This window comes from Mustela nigripes, chromosome 1 (assembly GCF_022355385.1).
Source record: "Mustela nigripes isolate SB6536 chromosome 1, MUSNIG.SB6536, whole genome shotgun sequence".
Classification (NCBI taxonomy): Eukaryota; Metazoa; Chordata; class Mammalia; order Carnivora; family Mustelidae; genus Mustela; species Mustela nigripes.
This window is the reverse complement of record NC_081557.1, coordinates 208809232-208836323: the sequence shown is the minus strand read 5'-3', so window position 1 is coordinate 208836323 and position 27092 is coordinate 208809232. Positions and strand designations below refer to the sequence as shown.

Below are 27092 nucleotides of genomic sequence, written 5' to 3'. Positions count from 1 at the left end.
AGGAGAGAGTGGAGTGAAAAGTTGGAAAGGCAGACATGGGCCTTGTCACCAGGGACCTTCAAGACCTTCTTAAGTCCCGCAGCTGGAACCCAGGCCCGGAGGGGCCAACCCCTCGCTCTTCTTGCATTACTTGGATGAATGACGAGGAGGATCAGACTCTGGGCACAGGGAAGGGCGTGCCAGGACCTGTTCTAGGAAAGTCACCAGGGACTGTAAGCAGAGTGGGTCCTGAGACTGGGTGTTTGTAGAGGATGTCACTCCCGCCCCTGGATGGAGAGCAGCTGCAGAAGGCAGGGGAGGGGAGAGTCAGGCAACTGTCTGGAGGCTGTGCAGCAGAATCCGGGAAAAGATGGGCCATCTGCCTGGGGTATAACTGGGAGCCGTGATGGTGAGAGCTGTCATGATTCGAACAGGCAGCAGGAGGGAATCCCAAAGAAGGAGTCTGCTTTTTCTGTATAGTGCCAAAACATTCTCATCTCCCCCAAACCAACCCATTAAGTACTGGCTTCCCATTGGCCCCCTCCCCCAGCCTGTGACCACCACTAGTCTGCTTCCAGCCTCTGTGGGTCTGCCTTTTCCGCACATTCCATCCAAATGGAATCACGAGACAGGTGACTGTTGGTGTCTAGGGTTTTCACCTCCACCTAAGGTTTTCGAGGTTCTGCCAGATTGTAAACATGTATCCTGACTTCATTCCTTTCTGAATGAGTAATCCAGGTGTGGATAGACAGCAACTGTGTATCCATTTATTAACTCATGGATATCTGACTATAGCTGTGTATCCATTTATTAACTCATGGACATCGGGACTCTTTCTACATTTGAAGTACTGTAAATAGTGCTGCTGCTGGGAGCATACAAGTACAAGTTCTTTTTTTTTTTTTTTTTTTTGGTGCTGAGACCCGAGAACGAAACAAGTACAAGTTCTATTTGAACCCTTGTTTTCAAGTCCCTTGGGTGTACACCCAGGAACAGTATTGCTGAGTCCCAAGGTAATTCTATGTGTGCTCTTTGAGAAACCATCAAACTGTTTCCCACCACCACTGAAGCAGTGGACATCTCCATTGGCAGTGTAGGAGAGCTCTAGTTTCTTCACTCCTCGCCAAGGCCTCTAGATTTACTTATTTATTTGAGACAGTGAAGGTGGAGGAGCAGAGGGAGAGAGAGAAGGAGGAAGCAGACTTCCTGCTGGGCACGGAGCCTAATGTGGGCCTCAGGACCTGAGCAGAAACCAAGAGTCAGATGCTCAACTGACTGAGCCACCCAGGTGCCCCCCCTTCGATACTACTTAGTTTAGTTTTTGGTTTTTAGTTGGTAATGTTAAGGTACCTTTGTATATAGCCTCGAATGATCCAGTAGAGAAGGAGAAGTTGATAATGCAGAAGGGAAACGGGATAATTGCTGGAAAAAGACCCCTGAGAAGGTGAGAGGGATGTGCCCACAAGACCCACAAGACAGACCCTCCAAAATGAGAAGTCTTTTTGGATGCTGTACTGCCAGAAGAGAGAGAGAGAGAGACACCATGACACCATGGTCCTGAGGCTCACTCTGATGTGCATGTCCTTTCTGGTGAGAGGCATCCTCCCCCTCCCAGAGCAGCAGTGAACAGAGGGTGGGCAGGGGGTGGAATGGGTGGTTTTTCTTTAAGCATCAATTCTCATCCACAAGTCATGGTGCTTTAGGCAAGATGGGTGACCTTGGGAACCCCAGTATGCTTGGCCACAGAATGGAGCTAACAAATCCTTAATGGCTGCTCTTAGGATTAAATGAGGCTGTGTATAACTAGTGCCTAGCACACAGTCGGTGCTTACTAAGTGCAGGTCCCTTCCACTGGCTCATCCTTCTGACTCAGTTGTGAATTATCCAATGGAAGTGATAGATTTACTCTTCTTTGGAGCCTTCTCAGTATCTGGGAATGTGTTAGCCACATAGTAGGTGCTCCACAAACACTTGAAAAAGAATAAATAAACAAGAATAAAAATATTGATCAACAAAGAGACAAAGAGACACCCCAAACAATAGCAATACCGCATGCTTTCTACACAGCGGGCAATTCCAAGGGCAGCGTCCTGTTTGATCTGTACAACACGACCCTGAGATGAACACTCCCTTATCCCCACTTTGCAGGTAGGTGACTTGTCCCATGTGACGTGGCTGGGGAGTGGCAGGGCTGGGATTCAAGGTCTGACATGAAATCCCAGGCTCTTAGTCATCATGTTACACTATCTATCCAGATGCTGGTAAACCAATGGCTGAATACTCCTGGCATTGCAAATGATCTGCTGTAGCTAAGAAAGAGAGGTTGGGTGACTAACTGGGAAAAGAAAGGGCTGGGCTGGATGACTGTGGAAGCTTTGAAACACTTGGGGGAACAATCACACTGCCCAGGTGTGTCTGTACTTCCTTATGCACAGCTGAAATCACCCTGGGCACAGAAGTATCATCTTGGTGTGCAAGTTGTGTCAGACGTCAGAGGTTGGTTGTTAAAAACACCTGTGGTAGATGCTTTGCAGGGATCAGGTGATTTCTTCCGCTCCCCAGGCCACCCTTCTGTCAACCTCAAGGCTGGGAGACTGGGATTAGGGATGAGCAGGTTGCCTGGGTGCTCTGAATTGGCACCAAGGGAATTAGATGGGTTTTTCCAGGCTCCCCAGATGGTGCTGTCTCCCAGGACCTAAGCACAGGCCTAAACCAGGCACTGAGTCCCCTTGCCAAGGTAGGTGGGACTCCCAGGAGCCCATCTTCACTTCCCACGCTATCGGCTCACTCTGTGAACTGGTCAGGAGGCAGCTGTGGGTGCCCTTGATTGACCTTGGATCTTGCCCCACACTGCCCAGCTGTGCTCTTGGATTCCTCGCCTCTCTGTCCCTCGAATCTCTGCACCACTCCAGCCTTCCATTTATCTCAGGGTCCTAAAGGCAGAGTAGGATTTGCACGTGGGCATCTCTTTCGTGTTAGAGGGACAGGTCAGGAGGACATTGTGGCATTCCTAGAATAACAACAACAGCAGTGCCCACAGGTACAACATTTCAGAGTCGATGTCTCCCATGTATTTCTCATTGGGCTGATTGTCTTCCTACATCGGCAGAGTAATGCGAGTAAACCCTTCATCCTGATCCTTTGGGCTTAGGACCAGATCGCTGTGCACCCACCTGGGTCCTGCTTTACAGCTGTTCTGTGTCATGTCACTTAACCCTCCCCACTGCCTGGCAGGCCGGTCCCACGCTGGCCACACCCTCAGAGTAGCAAGAAGCCCTCTGACACCCAGGAAGTTCAGCCTAATAATCAGCAGTGGTTTTGAGGGATTACCTGTGCCTTTGACTCTGGTCCAGAACTTGTTGACCCTCACCTGGCACATATTTAATAAGCTGGGTTAGCCCTCAGTAGTCTGCTGTTAATCATTTATCTCTCACAGGTGGAGATAGGCTTCACGGAGTGTGTACAGTAACAGCTGGATGCCGGTTAATCATTAACTCAGCTTTCTTTCACAATTTCGCAGGCTTATATAGGATTATATGTGGAGCTGAGTTATCTAGGAAGCATATGCTCATTGTTCTTTAGACTGTAACAGGCGAGGGAAGCTCCAGGAACCAGGTGAGTTATGCTCACAGACACGGATCAATTTTGAGGAGGATTTCAAGAGTCTCTGAGACTCGTCGAGCTGCTGGAATAAGGGAATTGAAAAGTGAAGGATCTGAAATTCAAAATTTGGTGAAGATAAGTGAGAAAATACACATGAAGTGCTCAGCATGGTGTTTAATCAATGTTAACCTAAAAATGTAATTGATTATGATTCTACCTGCTCCCCTCTTGGCCCCTCCCTCTCCTCTCTCTCTGTCTCACAGAGGGGTTCTGTTTTCTGCATTCCCTTTCAATATGTTTTAGGGTTAGCTTTAGCTCAATGCCAAAGTCAGCAAAGACCTCACCCTGAAAATTAAGAATAAAGTCAGAGCCAAGTATTACTCAATCAAAAACGTGGTGGTGGGGGAGTAGGAATTACGTGGCATTTCCTGGTGACAGGCTGTCAGCCAGGGGCTGAACCGTGCAGGAGGCAGAATCCGAAGGCCTTTCCTGGGAGGTGGCCTCCAGCCTGCAGGAGCCGGCTTTGGGAGGATAGACTCACCTGTGCTGTTGGACTGATGTCAGCAGCACCTTTTCTTTGCCTCTGTCCGTCCTTCCACCCAACACAGCCATGCTGTGACTTGAAGCTGTCTGGGCTCAGATCCACCCTCTGCAACAGGCTGGGTGGGTAAGGATATTTCTCCAAGGCTTGTTTGATTTCCAGCATGGCTGGGCATCGCCGTTGACACAGTGGTGCCCAAGAAACTTTCCTTATCAGTAGCAGAGGTGGTTTTCTAAATATTTAATCCTAGGTACAGCCGAGGGTGCGAGGCCATCAGATGGCTAGGAGCAGAGCCCTGGTGTACCCTTAGGGTGGGCATTAACCCTGTGGCTGCTGGGCTGGGGCAGATGGGCCCCCTGGGTCCGGTGATGGTTATCAAAGGCGCAACTTGTAAGTGGCACGGCCACAGCCGTGGACCCTGGCAGAGGGTGAGGTTACAATAGCAGCACTTTCCCTATTTTTACTGCAGATTGAGAAGACAGGGGGCTAGTGGTTTTAGAACCTCATGCCCAAGATGTCTAGTTATACTGTGTTCTATTTATTCTTTATTCGAGTTCAGCCTTCGAGAATTATTTTGAAGCAGTTTAGGGTTCCCTACTCATACACCAGATGGTTCCCACTCCTTTTTTCTTGTAACCAGTTCTAAGACACCATCTTAGAATGGCATTCCACGAGGACCCTGACAAATGAATGACCGGTCTATGCTCCACAGAGACCATTTGCTGGGTGTCCGGTGATGGTGGTGACCATTTAGCATTTACCATGTGCTTCATATACACGGACTCATTTGATCTTCACAGAAGCCCTGTGACATATGTCCTGTTGTTTTTCTTCACTTGACATATAAAGAAACAGAGATACAGAGAGGTTAAGCAACTTGCCCCAGGTCACACAGCTAGAGAGCAGGAGTTTGAACCCGTCGTCCTATCAGAACTAAATATTCTCCCAGAATTGTTTTTGTTTGTTTGTTTGTTTGTTTGTTTTATGTCTACCTGACACCTTAAAGACTTAACTAAAATTTTTTAAATTTAAAGTAATTTTTTAAAACTTACTTTTCTAGTTATAGAAGTGGGTTTGTGTGCATGCGTGTTTGCGTGTGTATCAAAAATTGGAAAAACTTAGGAAAACAAACCAGAATAAAATGGGCTAAAATATCATGACCAAGTAGGAACTTCTGTTCTGTTTTGCTACTTCCACGGCATCTATTTTCACTGCACATAAATATGTGATGCGTCCTTTGCTCATTTGGGCCGCCCAGGCTCCTGCTTCTACTCCACCTTGGGCTGGGCCAGGCCTGTCCCCCCACCTTCCCCAGGCTCTGGGAGCCTTCTGTATGCTCTTCCCAAATGGACTTTTCTAGAATGGAAGCACCATGAGAGCAGGGTGAAGTCTGTCATGCTCTTACGTAGGTTTTAGGAGCTTAACGAATAATCATGGAATAAATAACTTAATGTCTCAACACTTAAAAAAATCTTAATTTTGTATAAAAAAAACACACGGTCATAGTTTAAGTCCTTATATCACGTAATAGCATGGATTTGTTACTATGTACATCTACTTTTAAGGCGAATCTACTTTTATAGATCTTCCTTTGTCAAGTAAGATTTACCCATGACGTTACTTTTTTAACATCGTTTTAAAATGCAACATGAGTTTCCGTATGTGGATGTACCATAACTTCTTTAAACGTTCCTGTTAGGTGTGTTTTTCTATAGTGAGACCCATTTGTTAACAATCACAGGCTGAAATCTGTGCTTGTTCTTTATTACTGCTTTTGGATAACTTTTTATAAAGGGAGTAGTTGGGCCAAAGGGCCTCTATATTTTTTATGGCTCTAGAAACTTATTTCCAAACTCCAGAAAAGCTGCACATTTTTCTACTTCTGTCTTGCCTATGATTTCGGTTACGATTTTGGTGACTGTTTCCAATTTGACAGGGAAGGTTGGCACTTGGTTTTAATGAACGCCACTTTTATTTTCATGTCTTGGGGACAGAATTTTGGTGTTTCTAAGATCTTCCCCACCATAAGAATGACCATCTGGTTGAGAATGTTCTGGGGAGGGGCCAGTATTTAATAAGCAACACAGCGAGTGGGGGAAACACAGATGTCGTTCATCCTGCAGATGGAGACACTGAGCCATGAGAAGCGCACCAAGATGCCTTGGTCTCCAGGGGAGCTTGGCACTAACATCCTATGTCCTCAGCAGGCAACCCTCCCCCCACACTTGGGGGCCATCTCCCCTAATTACCCATTGGTGAAAGCAAGTATCTAATGACTTCTTCCCTTTTTTCTCTTCTTAGGAACAAGGAAATCCCCCCAAATCTGAAAAATACACCATGAAGTGCAGTGAAAAGGACTCAGCAGATTCCAAAGACAGTGATTTGGTGAGAAAGAAATTGGTCAGTCCTGGTTTCCTTTTCTCTCCCTGTTCTGGTGATGCTGGGGCTGTCCCTCCTGGCCCCCTCGCTGCTCCCAGGGAGATGTAGGTGGAGGCGAGGTCAGGTGGAGAGGACAGAGTCGGGGACAGGAGCCGAGGTGTGTGGGAAGTTGCCATGTGAACAGGAAAGCGTGTACTACTAGGAACGGGCCACTGATCGTATTGTATTTTGGTTGATGGTGACTGTACAGTCTGCTGGTGTCTTTTGGGACATGGCGAGGTGGTTTCCACTCCAGAGGTCATTTCACAAACCAGGGGACACTGCTGTGTGAGAGTGATGATGTCTCAGTCCTTGAGGATATACTGAAACCCTTCCCCCCCACACCACAAGGCCCAGTCCTCCTGCTGCAGAGAGGCTCTCCCTCCTCAAGGATCTTTGCACCTTCTTTCAAACCAGACTCCAAAACCAAAGCCAGACAGCATCTGTGCTACATGGGGCCTTTACCCAGCTCTCTTCTTTGCTTCTCTTGGCCACACCACAGTGAACCCATCACCACCTTCATTCTGCAGGCGAGGAACTGTGGCTCAGGCAGGGATGAAGCAGCTTGTTCAAGGCTGTGTACCTGGTTTGAGGGGGAGCGGTCTTGAACCCTGGTCCCTTTGTGCCTCGTCTCCTGTGATAGTGGCAGAAGCAACCAGGACTCAGAAGAAAATACGTCCAGATTTTTAATAAACCTTATTTAGCCAGACAAAGAGCCACACAGGTGTATTTATCAAACTGCCAGGGAAGTGTGGCACTGACAGGTGGAGAGTGACTGTCCCCACCTCCAGGTGTGAAACAGAGGCCTAGGGAGGGCCCAGCTACCCCCACAGGTCCTCCAGGGACATGGCAGAGTCACGTTAGATAAACGGCCATTCCCTCCAAGTATGCACTCATGTGAGGTGGGGTCAAGGCTTTCCTGTCTAGGCATTTGGTGCCATGTAGGAAGTGGTACAATCATCTCAGTCATTCTGTTCAAACGACAGTCCATGAAAAAACTCCTCTTTCTTTCCCTTTCCTGGCCTTTCCTGGCAGAGAATTTTCATCTTGTCCAAGCAGACTTTCTAGCTTCAGGACATCATGCAGAGGACAGACAGTCTGAGTTCAGTTCCAGAAAATATCTACTTGGCCCCTTCCCTGAGTGAGGTGGGAAGAAAACTGGGAATCCAAAGAGGCTCAGGACACTGGATTAGCCCACTCAGGCCTCCAGGACTTCACCACAGGCTGGGGGCTTAAACAAGAGCGATACACTTTCTCACGGCCCTGGAGGCTGGAGTCTGAGGTCAAGGATGTTGGCAGGGTTGATTCCTTCGAGGCCCCTGTCCTTGCGTATTGACGGCCATGTTCTCCCCACGTCCTTACAGGGACTTTCTTCTATATGTGTTTGTGTCCCAAGCTCTTCTTATAAAGACACCTGTAATCTCGGATTAGGGTCTATCCTAGTTACTTCATTTTACCTCACTCTCCTCTTTAAAGACCCTGCCCCCCAATACATTCACCTTCTGAGGGGCTGGGGGTGAACAGTTCACCTGATGAATTCGGGCAGGGGGACACAGTTCACCTCACAAGAGACACAGACAGCGTCTGCCCTTGGTGAGCTCCGGGCCAGAGGGAAAGGCACACATGAGGACTGACGCTTGTAAGCAAGAATGGACACGGCCAGTGTAGCTGTGAGCAGCACATGGAATACGGAGGGACAGAGAGAGGCCCAGCGGAGTTTCGAGGGGAGCTGCTAAGAGAGCAGAGCGCTGACAGATGAGCAAAGTTATGGGTAGTCAGAGGGCAAGCCTGAGCAAGGGCCAGGAGAAGCTGGCAGGATTGGGTACTCGATAAATAATGGTGCATGAGTGTGTGCTTGCAGGAATCAGCGTCAGACGAGGTTGATCGGGCCCCAGCCCCAGCATACCTGAAAGCGTCTGTCTAATGGTCACATCCTTGATAGGGTTAATTTTACCAACGTGATGCTGTGGGCTGAGCAAATCTGGGAATGGCACCAGGTCTCCCAAACGTCACCTCCTCCTGTGCATCCGCCTAGCCCCTCCTCCGATGGCTGCCGGAGGACTGGTGACATCATGGGTGTGAACACATTTGGAACACACGTTCTGTGAAGGGCAGGACAGGGGTGCTCGGGTTATGGGAAATCCTGGTTAACGGCCGTGGGGTCTAGGGAGGTGCACTGCATCATGTTTGCCCCCAAGAGACCCATCTCGAGCACTGGAACAGGTCTTAGAAATTGTCCGGTGACATCAACTTGGCCCAGACCTCCCCATTTACCGTGGAAGACAACTAATTTCCTATAGGGATCCAGACCTTTCTACGCAGAGCAGGTAGGATGGTACTTGGTTAGAAAACAGTGAGAAAAGAGTGAGAGCGTTGGGGTCTGGATAGAGCATGTTATCTGGGGACAAAGTGGTTTCAGTACTAATGAGTATTCATCATAGCCTTGCTGTAAGCCAGCTGCTGTTTTAGCTTCCACAGTCAGGCAGGCTTTTCGAGTATAAACTCACGGAATCTTCCACAAGTCTATGAGGTCGACACTGTTATGCCCATGTTACAGACGGGGACACTGTCCCACAGGGAGGCTGAGGGACCTGTGCCCGGGCTCACCAATCCTAAGTGGTTGAACAGAGGCTCAAACCCAGACAATGCGTCATTTGTGTCTGGGTTTTAGGCCGCTAAGTTGTGGCAACAGGAAGGGACAGCTCCTGTCACCTTCACCAAGGTTTCCTAGAAAGTAGGGCTATTCGTTTTGTCACCCTGGAAAGCCCCGGGAATTGGAGATCGCTCACCTGCCTCAAGGAAGGCCGTGCAGTTAAGGTGAAGGCCGCTCTCTGAGGAGTGGGAGGCTGGCCTGGAACTTGAGCTGCTCTGCTCTCAGGTGTGTGACTTTGGACCTGGCTGCTCGCCTCTGGGTTGGTTTCGGGGACAGGCTGAGGAGAGAAGTTATGGATGGCCAACTCCACCAATAAGAGGACCTCTTCAGGCCAAGCACCACCTCCAGGCTGCGGGACCAAAAGGGAAAGTGAAGTCTGTGCAGGTCCAGTCTTAGGATTGAGGACAGTGCCTGGTGCAGGCTCGGACGACTGGTCTCCTTCCAGCCCTGGGATCTGGATCTCCTCTGGCTGCTGGCCTGGGATGGAGCTGAGAGTCAGCAGGTCTTGAATCAGGGAGGCTGAGGCAGGAGAGGTGTACTGGGATCTCTCTGACAGGGTGCTTGAGGCCACACTGGGATCCCACTGCTGGTCTGCAGACAGGCTGTGCTTGGCGGGCAGGGCCTTTGATGCTTGCTGACTCTGGAAGCCTCCCAGACACCAGAGGACCCCCCCTTCACACCCAACTGTAGTTGTGTATTTGTGTTGACCTCCTGGGGCCTGGGGCCTACTGAGTTTTCAACCGCAATGGGAAAGCATAGAACAATTTCAAATGTCGAGGGTTGGGGGCCATCACCTGATTCAGTTGGAGTTTTAGCGAGATCAGGCGAGACCCCCTGTTAGCGATGAGGAAGGCAGGGAGAACACGCAGAAGAGCCCGAGCTAAGGAGCGGAGGAGGAAACGAGAATGAACATGAAGCCCCCATCAGGACAGCACAGTGGGCGTCCCCCAAGAAACGGGGAGGCAGCTGGCCCGCCCCTTCCCCGCCCCTCTGACACCTCAGGACCCAGTCATGCTCAATTACTCTGCTCCCCCCCCCCCCCCCCCGTACCCCAGGGCATCTATGCCTGTGGGTTTTGGCTCATGTTCTCCCAACCCCCACCCTTCCTCTGCCTGTATATTCCCCCTGGCTTACTCAGGAATCACCTCTTCCAGAGAGTCTTCAGTGATCCAGCTGATCTGCGGAACCTAGTTTGCTTGCTTTTTGTCTTTTGGTGGACTTGATGCCTCCCTGGCCCTCCAGGGGTTCTTCGTTCCCCAAACATGCCTTTGCAGCTGGCCTCAGTTTCTGCCTTCTGCCTGTGGGAGCAAATGGCCAAGGCAGGCTGTCCCAAACCTGTCATGATAAAAGGTCCTTCTCTGACATCTGGGGCAAATTGGGAACGTGATAAATTAATTCTTGTGATGTCGAGTATGCATGGAGGGGTCTTGCCTCTTTCATGCTTTCCCTGAACCAGTGCAGGTTGGGGGAGAAAGAGGTCTTCCCTGAGCCAACGCTGAGTGAACAGGACAGAGTAATGACCAAGGGGCAGATCCCTTTTCTTCCAGACCCAGAGCCTCCCCATCTTTTGGAGAACAGCAGGGCAGTCATGCCCACATCCAGCACGATGCATTTTCTATCTGAGCCTCAGAATTACTACCAGACAGACTGTTCAAGCAGGATCAGTCTTCTGTTTTACACTCGTAAACACTGTAGCTCAGAGAAGCAGAGTGACTTGGCTAAGGACACAGTTAGAGGGACAGGGTTGAGACCTCACCAGGCTTCCACTGCCACCAGCGATGTTCTTTTCTGTACTTCTGGGGAGGTACACTGGCTTCATGCCCAGTGCTCTCTCGCTGCACGTGATTGGGAGGGAAAATTAAAGGTGCCAAAAGAAAAATCCATGCCCTCGGTGGTGATCCCTGAGAAGGCAAGTTTCCCTTCCAGGACTCTTGGATTGCTGCTATGACTGGGAACGGGGGAAAGCCCACGGTGCCCGTTTCCTGTTCAGACAAGACAGACTGTCGCATTTCCTGCTGGGTCCCCGCCCCCTTGTGGACTCTGCCTCCTGCTCAGAGATGCCCTGGCACGGCCCGTGGCCAAAGGAGCATGGACTCCCGGGCCTGGGCTCACACAGGGGCTGCTGAGCATGGCCGCACCCGGAGAGGGACACCAGGCAGGAGGACAAGAAAGGTAAACGTAGAAACTAGTTTCTGGACTGTGCCACGGGGCTCAGAGGCCCAGTGTGGGCGGCTGTGTTTCCTCCCTCCACTGCCTGGAAGGCTTGGGCCGTGGGTTGTAGAAGCCTGCCATGGGTGCGGCATCCTGGTCCCCATGACCTTGGCTGTGGAGCTCCCACTCTGGAGCTGTGATTTCCTCTGGCAACGTGACTGTGCTCATGAAATGAGGCCACAGCAGAGAACTGCCTCACGGGTGCTGGGTGGCATCCACGTTTCCTTTCCCGCCCCTGCACTTGGTACCCTCTGTCCCTGGGGCGGGTGATGAGAGGGGGTGGGTACCGGCTGGCTAAGCGAGGGCAGGGGCCAAGGGAGAGACTCCCACCTGCCCTTCTCTATCTTCCAATGGGTGCAGACAAGGGGCCAGTGATCAGGGCTGGAAGCAAGGGGACCCAGGGACAGAAGGCACCCAGGACAGCCCAGGGAGTCAGAAGGAGTGACATCTGAGCCAAGACCCGGAGGATAAGGGACTATGGAGGATGGTTGTTTTGTCCAAAATGCAATTCTGTTCCATCCATCTTTTCTGTTCCATGCAGTTCAGGCCTCCCCTTACTGCAGGAAAAGATTCTGGCCCCACACCTGGCAAAGTCCTTCCCGGTGGCTTATGAACCCCCTTTCTCACCTCCATCCAATTACTAGCGTTTCCTGAAGACCTTCTCTGCAACAGGCTTGGATCCTGGAAGCAAGACCTCCACCCTCAGAAAGTAAGACCCTTGCCCACTGTCTAGCCTCTGCTGCTAATGCTCGTGGGCACAGTGTTAACTCAGCATAACAGCCCATGAGGTGAGGTCTGTTATCATCCCATGTTCAGATACGAACCCTGAGTCACAGAGCAGCTATATAACTGGTCCAAGGTTACAGAGCTAAGTGGCAGAGCACAGGATAGGACAGAGTTGAATCATAGAGAAATGTCAACATGTCCAATGAACTTTTGGGGAAGAGGACACTGTTCATGGGTCTTGGATACAAAAGTCTTAAGAAAGGAGAATTCTGGATGTATGTAGCCACACGGGCCTGGCCAAGAGAGACCTTGGCACCTGACCTGAGCAACAGCCATTCTGTGTGGCTGGACGAGAGGGAAAACAGAAAGTGTAAGCAGCTTTTTGGAACCCTCCCTGTGTGTTCTAAACATCCTTATCCAGCAACACAGCGAATCCTCAACCACCTACCAGTGCTGTTCTTAGATCCATTTTCCAGCTGGGCAAACTGAGACCCAGAAAAGTCAAGAAACTGACTCTGGTTCCCACAGTTGAGTGGTCAGAATGTCCAGCATTGCATCCTGCGCTAGAGGAGACTACTGGGATGGGCAGAGCAGAGAATTGGCTATTGGGGTCCTGCTTTCCCTTCCAAAAGGTATTTGATGGGCATAGTTCCCGGAACTGTGGACCTTGTCTCTTTTGTTTGCCACAATATTCAGATATGAACCCTGGAGATATTCAGATATTCCTGGAGCTTTAAAAGGGACTGGCTTGAGAAGTGCACATGCGTTCCCGGAATGCAGAGAAAGTAGCTTCCAAGAGCATGTGGGTCCCCTCCATCTAGAGACTGGCCCATGTTCCTCTGGCCAGCTTCCAATGGCAAACCCTCCCACCTCCAGCTCCTTGGTCAGCTTTGACCAAGGGGCCCAGATGTTTCCACTCCAGGGCCCTGACCTGAGTGTGACCATCCGTGGGTGAGGCCAAGCGACAGGATCACCTGAAGGCAGGGGCCTCGTCCTCCAGGCTGAGCCATGTCTGTCTCTGCAGGTCCTTGGCCAGGGGCACTCACAGTGGCCTGCAGATGGACAGCTGAGTCTGGACCAGCATGTGCAGGGGTGTGTGTGTGTGTGTGTGTGTGTGTATGTGTGTGTGTGCATGAGAACATGTGTGTCCCTGCACAGCTGTGAGAAGCCTCAGACCCCTAGACACTGTGCCCAGACAGAGAGGCAGTGGGGGAGAGGCCCCTTGCTGCAGCAGGAGGTGGCTTGGGCTCCAGCCCCCATACCAGATAGCACCACAGACACCTCTGTGCCTGCTTGCTCACCTACAACATCAGGATCAAACAGCACTGATCAAAGGGTTTCAAGAGAAAATAACCAAAACAATGCCTGGCCCATACCTCTTGTAAGCATCAGTGGCTACTACTGACGGCTGAATCTGGCTTTGCTTTTTTGCTCCTATGTGTTTCAGAAAGTGGCCAAATTCAGCAGAAATAATAGTATGTGGCTGCATACAGAGCACCTGCAAAGGACGTTAGGTCTGCAAGTCACTGTTGCAGCAGTCAAAAGCAAACTGAGCTCAGGGGGCTGACAGAACTCCCCCAGAACACCTGCCAGCACAGGCGGAGCTCCATCAGCAACTCAGCTGCCTGCAGGCTCCCCCGGCCCCAGGAATTCTCTGGGGCCTCCTCTCCAGACAAGGGAACAGCCGAAGTACATCTTGTGGGGCCTAGCTCTGTGCCCAACTGCCAGATCTGACATTCTGTCTTCTCCTTTCCCAGGACTGGTCCTGCTCGCTCATTGTGGCCTCTCTCGTGGGTGCCTTTGGCTCATCCTTCCTCTACGGGTACAACCTCTCAGTGGTGAACGCCCCCACTCGGGTGAGTGCCCCATGATTGTGGGATTGGCCCAACAGAGGGCACTGCAGCCGCGTGGAAATCTTCCAGTGCTAGTGCCTGGCAAACCTTTGCAGGCCTGTTTTCTGTGCCAGACCTTTGCCAGAGGATCTAGGAGAAGGATAGAGAGAGTGAGACCAGCTCCTGCCTCGAGGGGGAGATAAGAGACCCAGAAACAGACAATGTCACAACATAAGGGGTTCAGTTCCTTGCTAGAGTGTCCTGGGAGAGTGCAGGGCAAGGAGAGGGGTCTTCAGAGGTCTCAGGGGCTGATCCGGAGGGTCTTATTCGTAGGCACGGAATCCAAGGAGTCATGGAGAGACCTTATGCATAGATGTTTTCCTGATGTTCTTTTTGTGTTTATGGCCTTTAATCACAGCTAGAGGTCACTTGGGTGTCTAATGGTTAAGATCCATTGTTGGCTTTTGTTTTCATCTGGAATCAAGACATTAGGTATGTCAGTCAAGAAGAAGAAGCTGTAAAGCAACCAAATGTGTTTATTTGGGGCCTTAAGGTTTGCAGTGTGGGAGGCACAGAGAGCACCAAGTTTGTGATTGTGCTTGGAATTGCAATGGGAAGTGCAGGTTTATAGAGGCAAAACCCACAGGGCTGGGCAACTTGTTTCAAAGGAATTGTGGACAGAACTTAACTGACCACTGGATGCAGGACTGGCTCTGTAGTTAACGGGTGTTAAATTATCTCTAGCTCATTCCGCAGTAGAGGAGGTCTTCTAAGAGGCAGCCAATGTGCAATTGGCAAGTCATAACGGACAAAAGTCAAAAGTTCATGGTGTTCTCAGAGTTGAAACAGGAGCCCATGGGCCCTGCTTCCTCAGTATCCTCCCCACCCCATTTTGAGGGGCTCTCTTAGGAATACTTCCCTTTTAGAATATCCTTTTACAGGCACAGTTCCCCAGGCCCTCCTAACACCTCCCTGCTGGTTTGCAGGTTTGGTTTGGTTCTGCCTACTTAGACTATTAGGTCTGGATGCTACCCAGTCTGAGGGGTGCTGGCTTCTGCTTCATCCACTTCCACCCTTGAAGGTAGAGTGGATGAAGGGTGATAGAAGGCTTCCTGGAGGAGGTGATGCCTCAGCTTTGTCTTAAAGGTAGAGCAAAGGCACAGAGGCTTGAGATATGTGAAATATTTGCAGGAAAGCAAGTGTGATGCAGTTGGAGTGCAGGATGCTCTTTGGGGGAGCCTAAGGCAGGAACTAAAGTGTCAGACCAAAGCCAGGCTATGGATGTTCCTGGAGGCTTTGTGGGCTTTTCCTTGTTCAGTCCCCAGCATCCCCTGTGCAAAATGCAAGGGAGGCTGGACCATGGGTCTCAAAGTGTTCCCAGGAGCCCTGGACTTCGTAGAGATGCCTTTTTAAAATTCAGAAGTCCTTCAACAGTCCCACAACGTCTTTTGTAGCTGGTTTGTCCAAATCAGACCAAAAAAAAAAAAAAATCAGTGCCTATATATGTAACAGTAATATAGAAAATAATTAACAACCATGAAATCTAGATGTGGATGTTTATTATTTTCTTTCCTTACTTTCGTGTGCATTTGAAAAGTTTTATAACATAGTCAAAAATAATTACATCTTTGCCCATGTGTCTGCATATGGAAAGGAAGGGGGAGGTTTCCAAATCACGCTACTGAACACGTCCTGTTCAGGTTGTCACCAACTATCTGGACAATAATATCGGAAGGACGTCTATTGTATTTCTCAGTTGATGAGCTGGAACAAATAACAAATGTTTTAGGAAATGAAATGTGTTAGAACCATGAGTCTGGATGGTTCTGATTTTTTTTTTAACTCTGTTAACTCTTGTACATTTTGGGGTTTCTAGGCAAGTTCATTTGAAAACTGGATTCTGATGCTAACACCAGTTTGAAAGCCAGAGGCCTAGATGGCCTCCCTGAACTTTTGTAGCAGCTTTGACTTTGTCATGGTGATGTCATTCTGACATGGGGATCTGAGTTGCCCATACTTGTATTTAAAAGAAGATTGGAGGGATGCCTGGTGGCTCAGTCAGTTAAGCCACTGCCTTTGGCTCAGGTCATGATCCCAGGGTTCTGGGATCAAGTCCCTCATTAGGCTCCTTGCTCAGCAGGGAGCCTGCTTCTCTCTCTGCCTCTGCCTGCTTGTGCCCTCACTCTCTCTCTCTCTCTCTGACAAATAAAAAAAAAAATTCTTAAAAAAAAAAAAAAAAAAGAATGGGACGCCTGGGTGGCTCAGTTAGTTAAGCAGCTGCCTTTGGCTCAGGTCATGATCCCAGCGTCCTGGGATCGAGTCCTACATCGGGCTCCTTGATCGGCAGGGAGCCTGCTTCTCCCTCTGCCTCTGCCTGCCATTCTGTCTGCCTGTGCTCGCTCTCTCCCCCTCTCTCTCTCTGATAAATAAATAAAATCTTTAGAAAAAAAAAAAAGAAGAATATTAGAAGTTGACATTCTTGCTTTATCTTGACAGTTCAGCAGAAACTCCAGCAGAGGGTGGAAAACCTTTGCCCTCATGGTTTGTGGAGCAAGAGGCCCTGTGAAACTTGAACCTTGAAGTGATGTAGGTGGAAAAACACAAGTTCACGCCCCAACTGTGGGAACAGGAGGAAGGAACAACTCTGTTATTCATCCATTTAAAACTTGTTTTTAATTAATAAACTTTATTTTCTAGAGCAGTTTTAAGGCAGTTCATGGTAAAATTGAGTGGAAAGTACAGAGAATCTGCCCATATCCCTTGTCCCCACAGCGTATGGCTCCCCCCTCTACCACTAATCTTCCCCAGAGAGGTGCATTCGCTGTCCTCAGTGAACCTGCCTCAATTCATCTTCATCCCCCAAAGTCCAGGGGTTACATTTAAGGTTCACTCCTGGTGTTGTGTATTCCAGGAGTTTTGACACAATGTGGAATGACAGGTACTCACCGTTGTGGTGTCTTACAAAAACAGTCTCTCTGCCCTAGAAATCCTCTGTTCTCCCTATTCCTTTTTCTCTCCCTATTAACCCCCTGGTAACCACTGCCTTCATAGCTTTGCTTTTCCAGAATGTCACACAGTTGGAGTCATACAGTCTGTGGCCTTTTCAGACTGGCTTCTTTCACTCAGGATTATGCACTTAGGTTTCCTTCCTCCATGTCTGTACATGGCTTGAAAGCTCATTTGTTTTTTAACACTGAATAATACTCCACTGTACGGATGGACCCGTGTCTTGAGCCACTCACCTTTGGAAGGACTTCTTGATGGCATCTAAGTTTTGACATCAATAAATCAAGTTGCTGTAAACATCCATGCATAGGTTTTTGTGTAGACAGAAGTTTTCTATTCACTTGGGTCAATACCAAGGAGCATGACTGCTGAATCGTATGGAAGAATATGTTTAGCTTTCTAAGAAACTGACAAATCATATCCCTAAGTGACCACACTGTTTTGCATTCCCAGAAGCAATGGATGAAGGTTCCCATTACTCCCCATTTGCTGTCCTTAGTGCTTTGGATTTGAGACAATCTAATAGGCATGTCCTGGTGTCTCATTGTTTTAATTGTAATTCCCTAATGACATATGATGTTAAATACCCTTTGTCATCATATGTTTATTTACCATCTGTATATCTTCTTTGGTGAGATTTCTGTTCAGATTTTTGCCCATTCTTTAATCAGATTGCTTGTGTTGTTATGGTTGAGTTTTAAGAGTTCATCACGTATTTTGGACAACAGTTCTTTATCAGATGCATCTTTGGCAAGTATTTTCTCCCAGGCTGTGGCTTGTCTTCTCAGACTCTTAACATTATCTTTCCTAGAGCAGAAGTTTTTAATTTCATTGAAGTCCAGCTCATCAACGATTTCTTTCATGGATTGTACCTTTAGGGTTGTCTCTAAAAAGTCACCACCACACCCAATGTCATCTAGATTTTCTTCTAGGTTGTTTTAGGAGTTTTATGGTTTTGTGTTTTACATTTATGTCTGTGTCCTATTTTGAGTTAATTTTTATGAAGGGTATAAAGTCTGTCTTTGGATTCTGTGTGTGTGTGTGTGTGTGTGTGTGCGTGTGTGTGTGTCTATTGTTCCAGCAATGTTTGTTGAAAAGACCACCTTTGCTCTATGGTATTGCCTTTGTTCTTTTGCAAAGATCAGTTCACTATATTAACATGGATCTATTTCTGGACTTTCTGTTCTGTTCTACTGACTTATTTGTCTGTTCTTTCAGCAATACCATGCTGTCTTGAATACTGTAGCTTTATCAAAAGTCAAAGTAGGATGGCGTCAGTCCTCCACCTTTGTTCTTCAATGTTGAGTTGGCTCTTCTGGGTCTTTTCTTCTCTATATAAACTTTAGAATTAGTTTGTTGATATCCACACAACTCATTAGCTTTCTACCTAAGGGTTTCATTTTCTTTAGTGCTAATACTATTTTTAGCGTTTTTGATTTAAAATTCCATTTTTTCATTTCTGGTATATAGGAAAGAAATTGACTTTTATATATTAATCCTGTTATCTTGCAACTGTGTTACAATCAATCACTGCTTAGTTCCAGGAATTTTTTTGGTCAGTTCTGTCAAATTTTCTATGTAGATGACTGTGTCATCTGTGTACAAAGACAGTTTTATTTTGTCTTTCTCAATATGTGTATTTTTTGTTTCCTCTTATTGTCTCATTGCATTAGCTAGGACTTCCAGAATGATGCTTACTTTGAATTTAATTTGCTCTTCTTTTTCTAGTCTTCCAAGATGGAAACTTACTGATTTTAAGTTTTTCATCTTTTCTAATATATTTATTCAATGCTATACATTTCCTTCCAAACAGTACTTTTGCTGCATCCCACAAATTTTGATGAGTTATATTTTCATTTTCTTTTAAATCAAGTTATTGTAAAATTTCTCTTGAGATTTCTTCTTTGATCCATGTATTATTAAGAGGGGTGTTGTTTAATCTTATAAGTATTTTGGGATTTTGCAGCTATATTCTGTTACTGATTTTTAGTTTATTCCATTATGGTCTGAGACCACACACAGTGTATGATTTATATTCTTTTAAATTTGATAGCTTGTTTTATGGCACAGAATGTGGTCTATCTTGCTGAATGTCCATGTGAGCCTGAGAAGAATGTATATTCTGCTGTTGTTGGAGGAAGTAGACTATAGATGACCATTGTATCCCATTGGTTGATGGTTGAGTTTAGTTGTCTCCTCACTGATTTTCTGCCTGTTGGATCTGTCCATTTCTGACAGAAGAGTGTTTCAGTTTCCAACTATAATACTATTCATCTATTTTTCCTTACAGTTTTGTTAGCTTTTGCTTTATGTATTTTCATGCTCTGTTGTTAGGCTTATATACGTTAAGCCTTGTTATATTTTCTTGGAGTATTTGTCCCTTTATCAATACCTGATGCCCCTCTTTTTCCCCATTAACTCTCCTTGCCAACATACTTCCTGTTTGAAATTAATATAGTTATTACTGCTTTCCTTTGATTCATGTCAGCACAGTATATCTTTCTCCTTCCCTGCACTTTTAATTTGTATATGTCTTTATATATTAAGTGTGTTTCTTGTAGACAACATACAGCTCAGCCTTGTTTTTTGATCTACTCTGACAATCTGTCTTTTAATTGCCATATTTAGTCCACTGGCACTTAAGGTGATTATTGATATTGTTGGATTAATATCTATATATCTGTTACTGTTTTTTATTTGTTGCTCTTTTTCTTTGTTCCTGTTTTTGTCTTCCATACTTCTTCTACCTTTTGTGGTTTTAACTGAGCATTTTACATGGCTCTGTTTTCTCTTTTCCTAGCATATCAATTTACCTCTTTTTTTTTTAAACTTTCTTTAGCGGTTGCCTGAGAGTCTACAATATACATTTTCAACTAGTCCAAGGCTACTTACAAATAATACTATCTTACTTCACTGATAATGTTAGTACTTTATAATAACAAATAACAAACTATTTCTAATTGTGTTATTCATTTCACTTGCACATAAGCATATTATATAGATAATCAAATACATTGCTGTTGTATTATCTTGAACAAACTGTTATTCATTAGATTAAGGATAAGAAAAAAGGGGGCCTTGTAGTTCAGTTGGTTAAGCACCTGACTCTTGGTTTTAGCTTAGGTTATGATCTCTGGATCTTGAGATCAAGCCTTGTATCAGGCTCTGTGCTCTACAAGGAGTCAGCTTGAGATTCTCCCTGCTTCTCCCTGTGCCCCTGCCTGCCTCAAGTAAATAAATGAATCTTAACAAAATAAGAAAAAAAGTTTTCATTTTACCTTTATTTATTCATTCTCCTATGCTCCTCTCTTTATGGAAATCTGAATTTCTGAACAATCTCAGGTTACTTCTCTCTGAAAAACTTCTTGATGTTTTTTTGCAAGGCAGATCTACTGGCAACAAATTTCCTCAATATTTGTCTGAAAAAAGTCTCTACTTCTTATTCACTTTTAAAGGATAATTTTGCAAGGTATGGAATTCTAGGTTGGTTGGTTATTTTTTTCTCTCAGCATTTTGAGTATTTTATTTTACTCTCTTCTTGCATGGTTTCTGAGGAGAAGTTGGGGTGTGGATTCTATCTTTTGTCTGCTGTAGGTAATTTTTCATCTGGATTCTTTCAAGAGTTTTTTTAAATCTTTGATTTTCTAAAGTTTGAATATGATATGCTGGGTGCAACTTTTGTTCTGTTTTGTTTTGTTTGTTTGTTTGTTTTATACTGTTTGGTGTTTTCTAAGCTTCCTGGATCTGTGGTTTAGTGTCTGATATTAATTTGAGGAAATTCTCAGTCATTATTGCCTCAAATATTTCCTCCTTTCCAACCTCTCTCCCTTCTCCTTCTGGGTATTCCTATTCTGTGTATATATTGCATCTTTTGTAGTTTCCCCACAGTTCTTGCATATTCTATTCTATCTTTTTTTCCTTCAGTCTTTTTTCGCTATTTTTTTTCAATCCATTCTTCATTTCTGTTATAGTGTTTTTGTCTGTTTGTTTTAAAAAAGATTTTATTTAATTATGAGAGAAAGAGAGAGAGAATGAGCAAGGTGAGGAACAGAGGGAGATGGACATGTAGACTCCACACTGAGCATGGAGCCTGATGCAGGGCTTGATCTCATGACCTTGAAATGGTGACCTGTGCCAAAACCAGAGTCAAATGCTTAACCAGCCGAGTCACCCAAGTGCCCCTTCTGATACAGTGTTTTTGATCTCTACCATTTCTTTTTGATTCTTTCATAGATAGCCATCTCTGTGCTTACATTGTTCATCTGTTCTTGCATGCTTTTTTTCCAATTAAGCCCTGAGCAGATTAACCAATTAAAAAAATTTTCTGGTCTGATAAGTCCAATATTCCTGCTATATCTGACTCTGGACTCTGATCCTTGTTTACTCTCTTCAAACTGATTTTTATCTTTTACTATGTCTTGTAATTTTTTTGAAAGATGAAATGATGCATTGAGCAAAAGGAACTTCAGTAAACAGACCTTTAGAAATATAAGGCATGAAGGGAGAAGAAGCAGGTCACAGTCTTATGATAAGGTCTCAGTCTTTTGGTCCTCTGGTGACCCTGGACCATAAACTTCACCAGGGCCTCTCAGGTTCTGCTCACTCCCTCCTTAGCTTGGACAGGATGGCTGGAGAGGGCTGGAGATGGGTATTTTTTTTGCCCTATGAGGATGGTTGGAGGAAGCGGCATTGGGTATTTCCCTTCACCAAGGTAGGTTAGGCTCTGATAAAACTCTAGCAGGTAGATTAAGCTTAGGTAAAATTACTTCTCTTGGGGGCAGGCCTTGCAAAGAACGGGATGCTTTGAGGTATTTCAAAATGGTTCTTTTTCCTCTCCCCTGCTGGAAACATGAGGGGTTTTTTCTTAGATATTCATGGGAAGATCTGGTATATCTCTTGGTCGTAAAGCTCACAAAATTTTGTCACAGGGGTTGTGACAGGGCACCCCTAGAGTTTGTAACTCTGAGCCACATCCATACTGAGCCTCCAGCAATTTGTCAATCACAGTTCAGGTTTTCCTATCCTAGTGCTGCCTCCTGCAGAGGTTTCTACTGTGGGTTTTTGCCCTGGTAGGTTGTGGTTCTCTGCATCTGCCAGTCTGTCTCTTCAATTGTCAGGAAAGTGGTTTGCCCTATGACCTCATTTCTCTGATTGATCTAAGAGTTGCCGATTTTCAATTCATTCAGCTTTTTACTTGTTAAGACAGAGTAGCAACTTCTAAGATTTTTACATGCTGGACTAGAAACCAGAAGTCTCATTTAACAAATATTTACTGAGGGCCTACCAGGTGTTTAATGTTGGGAATCAGGGAAGGCAACATGGCATTTGAGCTGAGTCATGAGAGGTGGGTAGGATTTCCATGGGCATCACAGGGAGAAGTGGAGAGCTGTAGCATATCTAAAGGCCAGGCCATGCTGACCTGTTGGGGATAGTTAGTAGAGGTGTGATGTGCTGATACCCAGGGGAAATATGGGGATGGGATGGAATAAGAGGTGGAAAAGCAGGTGGAGCCAAAAGCAGAGGGCCTCAAATCTAAAGCTACAAATTGAGATTTAGTCTGTGGGTATGGGGAGCCATGGCAGATTCATGAGGTAGGAGCAATACGACTTGTCTTTTAGAAAAAAACAGCTTTATTGTCAGTGGGAAGAACAGAAGGGTCCAGAGCCTGGAGGTATTTAATGGGAGAGATGATGAACTGAATGGAGAGGGTTTGATAAGCCGTCCTTTTAATCCAGGAGAGGAGGTGATTTCTGAGGATCTACACATAGTCAGGGTGGCTTTTCAATTTCATAATATTAGTAATAAATTTTATGACAACATCAGTAACAACACACATGGAAGGATCACATTTTAGGTGCTAGCCCTTCCTTCAAACACTTTCCATGCACTCGTACTGGGCATCCTCATGATGACCTATGAAGTGTGTTTCATCATTGTCCCCATTTTATAGATGAGAAAACTGATGCATACTGTTAACTGGCTTGGCTTTCCCATGGGCAGACGATAAGTGGGTGCCAGAATATGACCCTGGCCAGTCTGCCTTCAGGGATCATCCTCTTGAGCCACTGTCCAGTTTTAGGTAAAAACTTTAGGTTTCTTATTCTTTGGACACATTTTTAATCAGGTCCTTTTCTGTACCAGCCAGATTCACACCATGAGAAGTCTTGTTTGGAATGTTGTGGCTGTACTTTTGTGGCTAGTGTGCCCAGCAAACTGTTGAGTCATTGTGACAGTGTGAGGCATTTTCAGCCTGGTGGTCTCAGGCTGTGGGGACCATGGCTCATTATACATATTTTAGAGGGACCAAGAGAGCCCTAAATGCAATGCAGTGCCCAGCCTGCCTTGATACAAGGGGCTGGGAAAGGTCACCTCTAACTGCTTCGTAAACTCCACTCTCCAACATTGAGGGAGGACACAGAGTTGATCACCAGCCTGTCATTCCTGTAATAAAATGCTGCGTGCTGGGTACATATATATCTCATAGATATGCTAATGTGTTAGTCTGCTCAGGTGGCTATAACAAAATATCATAGGCTGGGAAGCTCAAACAACTGACATCTATTTCTCATGGTTATGGAAGTTGGAGCTCTTAGGTAAGGGTGCTGACATGGTCTATTCCTGATGAAAGTCTTCCTTCTGGCTCACAGATCACCACCTTCTCACCATGTCCCCATGTGGTAGAGACAGTAAGCAAGCAAGTTCACTGATGTCTCTTCTAATAAGGGCACTAACCTGGCCATGAAGGCCCCATCCTTGGGACTTCATGCAACCTTAATCACCTCCCCAAAGCTCAAGCTCCAGACACATTCTGTGTCTGTGGGGCAGAGCTTGAGCATATGAACTCAGGGAGATTACCATTCAGTCCACAGAAGTTAGTAATTGACATTTCATACCACATCATGGATGAGGAAACAGAGACTTAGAGTTTAAGCAACTTGCTCAAGGTCACACAACTAGGAGGTAGCAGAGCTGGGATTCGTGCTCAAATCTATCTGACTCCGAGGCCCATGGCATTTTGACCCCTTCACTGTCCACTATTACCAGTCCCCAGAAGTCCAGCAATGGGGGATCCTCGGGATGATAAACTAAGGCAAAGGATAATTCTGGGAAAGGCCAAGAGGACCCATGATGAACCCAATGGGCTGTTTACCTGTGACACCAGCCACCTGATCGGCTGTATGGACTTTATTTATGGCAACTCTGGAGTTTTGGGGACTGATTTTGATGGTATTGGGATTGTGGCAACACTAGGGACCTAGAAGGGCCTGATTCCTGCCCTTGACCCCTACTTCCCAGGGGCTGTCCTCAGAGGGAGCTCTAAACCTGGCCAGCATGAACCAAAAGAGAAGTGAAGGAATCCTTTCATATTGGCTAGGCCAGCCCCTAAGCCCCCCTCCCCATTCCCACTGGGTCTTAAGGTCAGGAATCCCTTCTTGTGCTCTGTCTGAAGGTGTGCCATGGGTCCTACCTAACATTTCATGTGTCTGTCATGTTGCTACTCAAACACAGAGAGGATAGGTAGGCAGTAAATCCCCTGTACCTGTGCTGGGTGTTTACCTTGCATGTAAGATGTCGTTAAATCTTGAGGGGTGGCAAGACAAAAGGACACATGTCCTTGTTCTCAAGACCAGAAGCAGTGACAAGATATGCTGCACAGAGACATGAACCCAGGGTCAGAGAAGGACATTCTTCTATCTGGGGAGGGCAGGAAGCCAAGCGTTGGCTTGAGGAATAGTATAGAGTTTTCTGGGAATGGGGATGAGCTGGAGTGCTAGATGGCTGGATCTCAGGGGTGGATGGGGAGGAAGCTGGGAAGGCAGCTAGGGCCAGCCCAAGGAGGATTGCAGGGACTAGAACAGGAGCATAAGCTATCAATGACCAACCTTTGGGTGCCAGAGCAGGACTAAGACCAAGGCTCAGCCTGGGAGGCCCTCTCAGGGTGGGAACCACTGTATGCAAGAGACCCCAGCCCCTGCATGCAGGTACTTTGGCAGGGGTGTGGGGTAGTGACAAACCCCTAGTCAGTGACTGTTGGAACAAAAGAAGCCTGGTAGAGGAGCTCAGCCCGTGTCCAGGGATGGCTTGACACTCTCTGCCCTTTGCAATGGGCATGGGGAGGGGTGAGTGGGCAGCTCCAGTGTCCAAGAACCCAGGAAGAGTACAGAGATCCCAGAGTGTGACTTAATGCACATGGGAAGGGCCTAGATGTATTTCTTGTGTGGGGGCCAATCTGCATCAGGGCTCTGGCATTGTGGAGGGAGAAAGTGATCCCCGTTTGCACGAGATGCAGATATTGGGGGTGGGAAGGTGTCTTCCCGCAGAGATGGCAGACAGAGGCTGCCGCAGGAGGTGCTGATGAAAATAAGTCTCAGTGAGGACACGGACCCACATGGAGGGATGCTGGTTTAGTAATGACACAGGGCCCCAAGGCAGCCAGCTTTGCCTCCTCAGTGGTAGGGTAATTGGGGTGCAGGTGGTGGTCAGGGGGAGCACATAGCTCCCCCTGGCTGTGTACCACCAGGTAGGGCAGAATTTCACAACTTGAATAATGTACACAGTAGCAGACATTGGCTCTGGCCACTGGCCAGCCGCAGCTGCCCAAATGTTCGGTGCTTCTCTCTCCCCAGGTATTTGGAAACCTTCTGGGATGCTGATTATGGAAATGATTCCACTGTGAGCACTGACCACGCCTGTCTGTGTTAGGGTCAGTCTATAGGGCATCAGACTTCATTCTCATTACAGTCCTGTGAGGATGCCATGACTCACCCCCTTTCATAGATGAGGAACCTGAGTCCCAGGGAAGTTAATGTATCCAAGTTCCTGGGGTAGATTGGTGGGCCCTTTCACCCCCACTCCCTAAGTTTCCATTGGTTTCCCTTCAAAACAACCATTCTCAAATGTACATCGTGTCCATGCCCCATTTGGAAAGGAACATCCACAAGCCGTACACATCCATGAGGGGTCCCTTGGCCAGTTTTGAACAATGGGACGTGAGCAGAAGTGAATATAAGCCACTTGATGCCAATCCCTTGAAGACATTCCAGAAGGTTCCTCAGTTCTTTCTTCCCTCAGATGGCACAGGTACAAGATGGCAGAGAACTGTTTGGCAGACGCTAGGCACTACATGAGCTAGACAGAAGTCTTTCCTGTCTGCAGCCACAAAACCTTCAGAGTTTTTGAGCTGGGGGTGTTGTGTCCACCGCCATGACTAAAGACTCCAACAGCTACCCTTCAAGGCAGTCTAGCCTGGCCCACCGTGGGGTCTTTTGGTTGGTTTTCCTGTTTCCGCAGTGGCTCCTACAATTTATCCTGAACCCAAAGGCCAGAGGGATCCTTGACAGAAGCAGATCATATTGTTGCTTGAGCTTAAAACCTTCCAGAGCCAGCCAGCCCACCTAGAAGCCCTCCCAGACTGGGGCAGTCCGCACGCCCAGGGGTCTGCTGCCTAGTGAGCACTTGGTCCTCACCGCTGGCACATTTCCTCATTGCACCTGCTCATTCACATTCACCTACCCCCCACTGCCTCCCTCAAACATACATGCACCTTGGTACCTTAGCCCCTTGGCATTTGCTGTTCCCTTTGCTGGGGACTGCTCTTCCCCACACATGCCTATGCTCTGTCCTTTGATGCTTCTGACCTCTGAGCAAATGTCCCCTTCCCAGAGACATCTGATATTATATATTTATTTGCTTCTTTTCTGTCCTTCCCTTTATTTTAGAATTTAAGCTCCATGCAGACACAGTCTTCACCCCGAAAGGGTCTGTCATACAGTCAGCCTTTATAATGAATATCTGCTGAGTCATGAGTAAATGTACACATTTAAGATTTTTTGAAAGTTCTTTATGTGAAATGCAGTTCCAAGACAAGTCCCCTAGAACTCCTCATCCTCAACAGAATTGCCAACTGTCCTATATAAAAATTCTAGGGCTGCCTAGCCCCATTCACACAGACGGAGACGTGAACTCAGGTCTGTCTACTTCTGAAATTTCTCTTTTTTCTGCTCCACCAGCTGATTTGCTGGGGCTTGTGCAGACTTTTGGCTTAGTAGGCTACAAAGTCTTCATCCCAACCACTCCGTTCTGTCTTAGAAGTGAGAAAGCAGCATGAGATAATAAATGAATG

General features: G+C 47.0%; 1 protein-coding gene and 1 long non-coding RNA gene across 12 annotated transcripts in view; one reads left to right on the top strand and one right to left on the bottom strand.

Moving 5' to 3' along the window:
• The window catches only part of SLC2A9 (solute carrier family 2 member 9), a 233475-nt gene that overhangs the window by 21158 nt on the left and 185225 nt on the right, over positions 1–27092 (top strand). For 7 of the 9 annotated variants that reach the window (XM_059380875.1, XM_059380894.1, XM_059380884.1 and 4 more), the window contains 2 exons: positions 6425–6523; positions 13889–13987. In XM_059380875.1, the coding sequence (XP_059236858.1) occupies positions 6425–6523; positions 13889–13987 (198 nt within the window). Of the gene's footprint in view, positions 1–6424; positions 6524–11226; positions 11367–13888; positions 13988–27092 lie in introns of those variants that run through there. The other 2 variants (XM_059380858.1, XM_059380867.1) reach the window with 2 other exon arrangements.
• LOC132004465 (uncharacterized) lies at positions 6533–11156 on the bottom strand. 3 transcript variants are annotated; one of them, XR_009400517.1, is made up of 5 exons: positions 10951–11156; positions 10329–10492; positions 9331–9543; positions 8448–8643; positions 6533–7175 (listed from the first exon to the last, which is right to left on the bottom strand). It is a non-coding gene; the product is annotated as an uncharacterized LOC132004465 (long non-coding RNA). The 3 variants fall into 3 exon arrangements; XR_009400516.1 differs by lacking the exon at positions 6533–7175 and adding an exon at positions 9989–10074 and having other exon boundaries at positions 7543–8643; XR_009400515.1 differs by lacking the exon at positions 6533–7175 and having other exon boundaries at positions 7543–8643.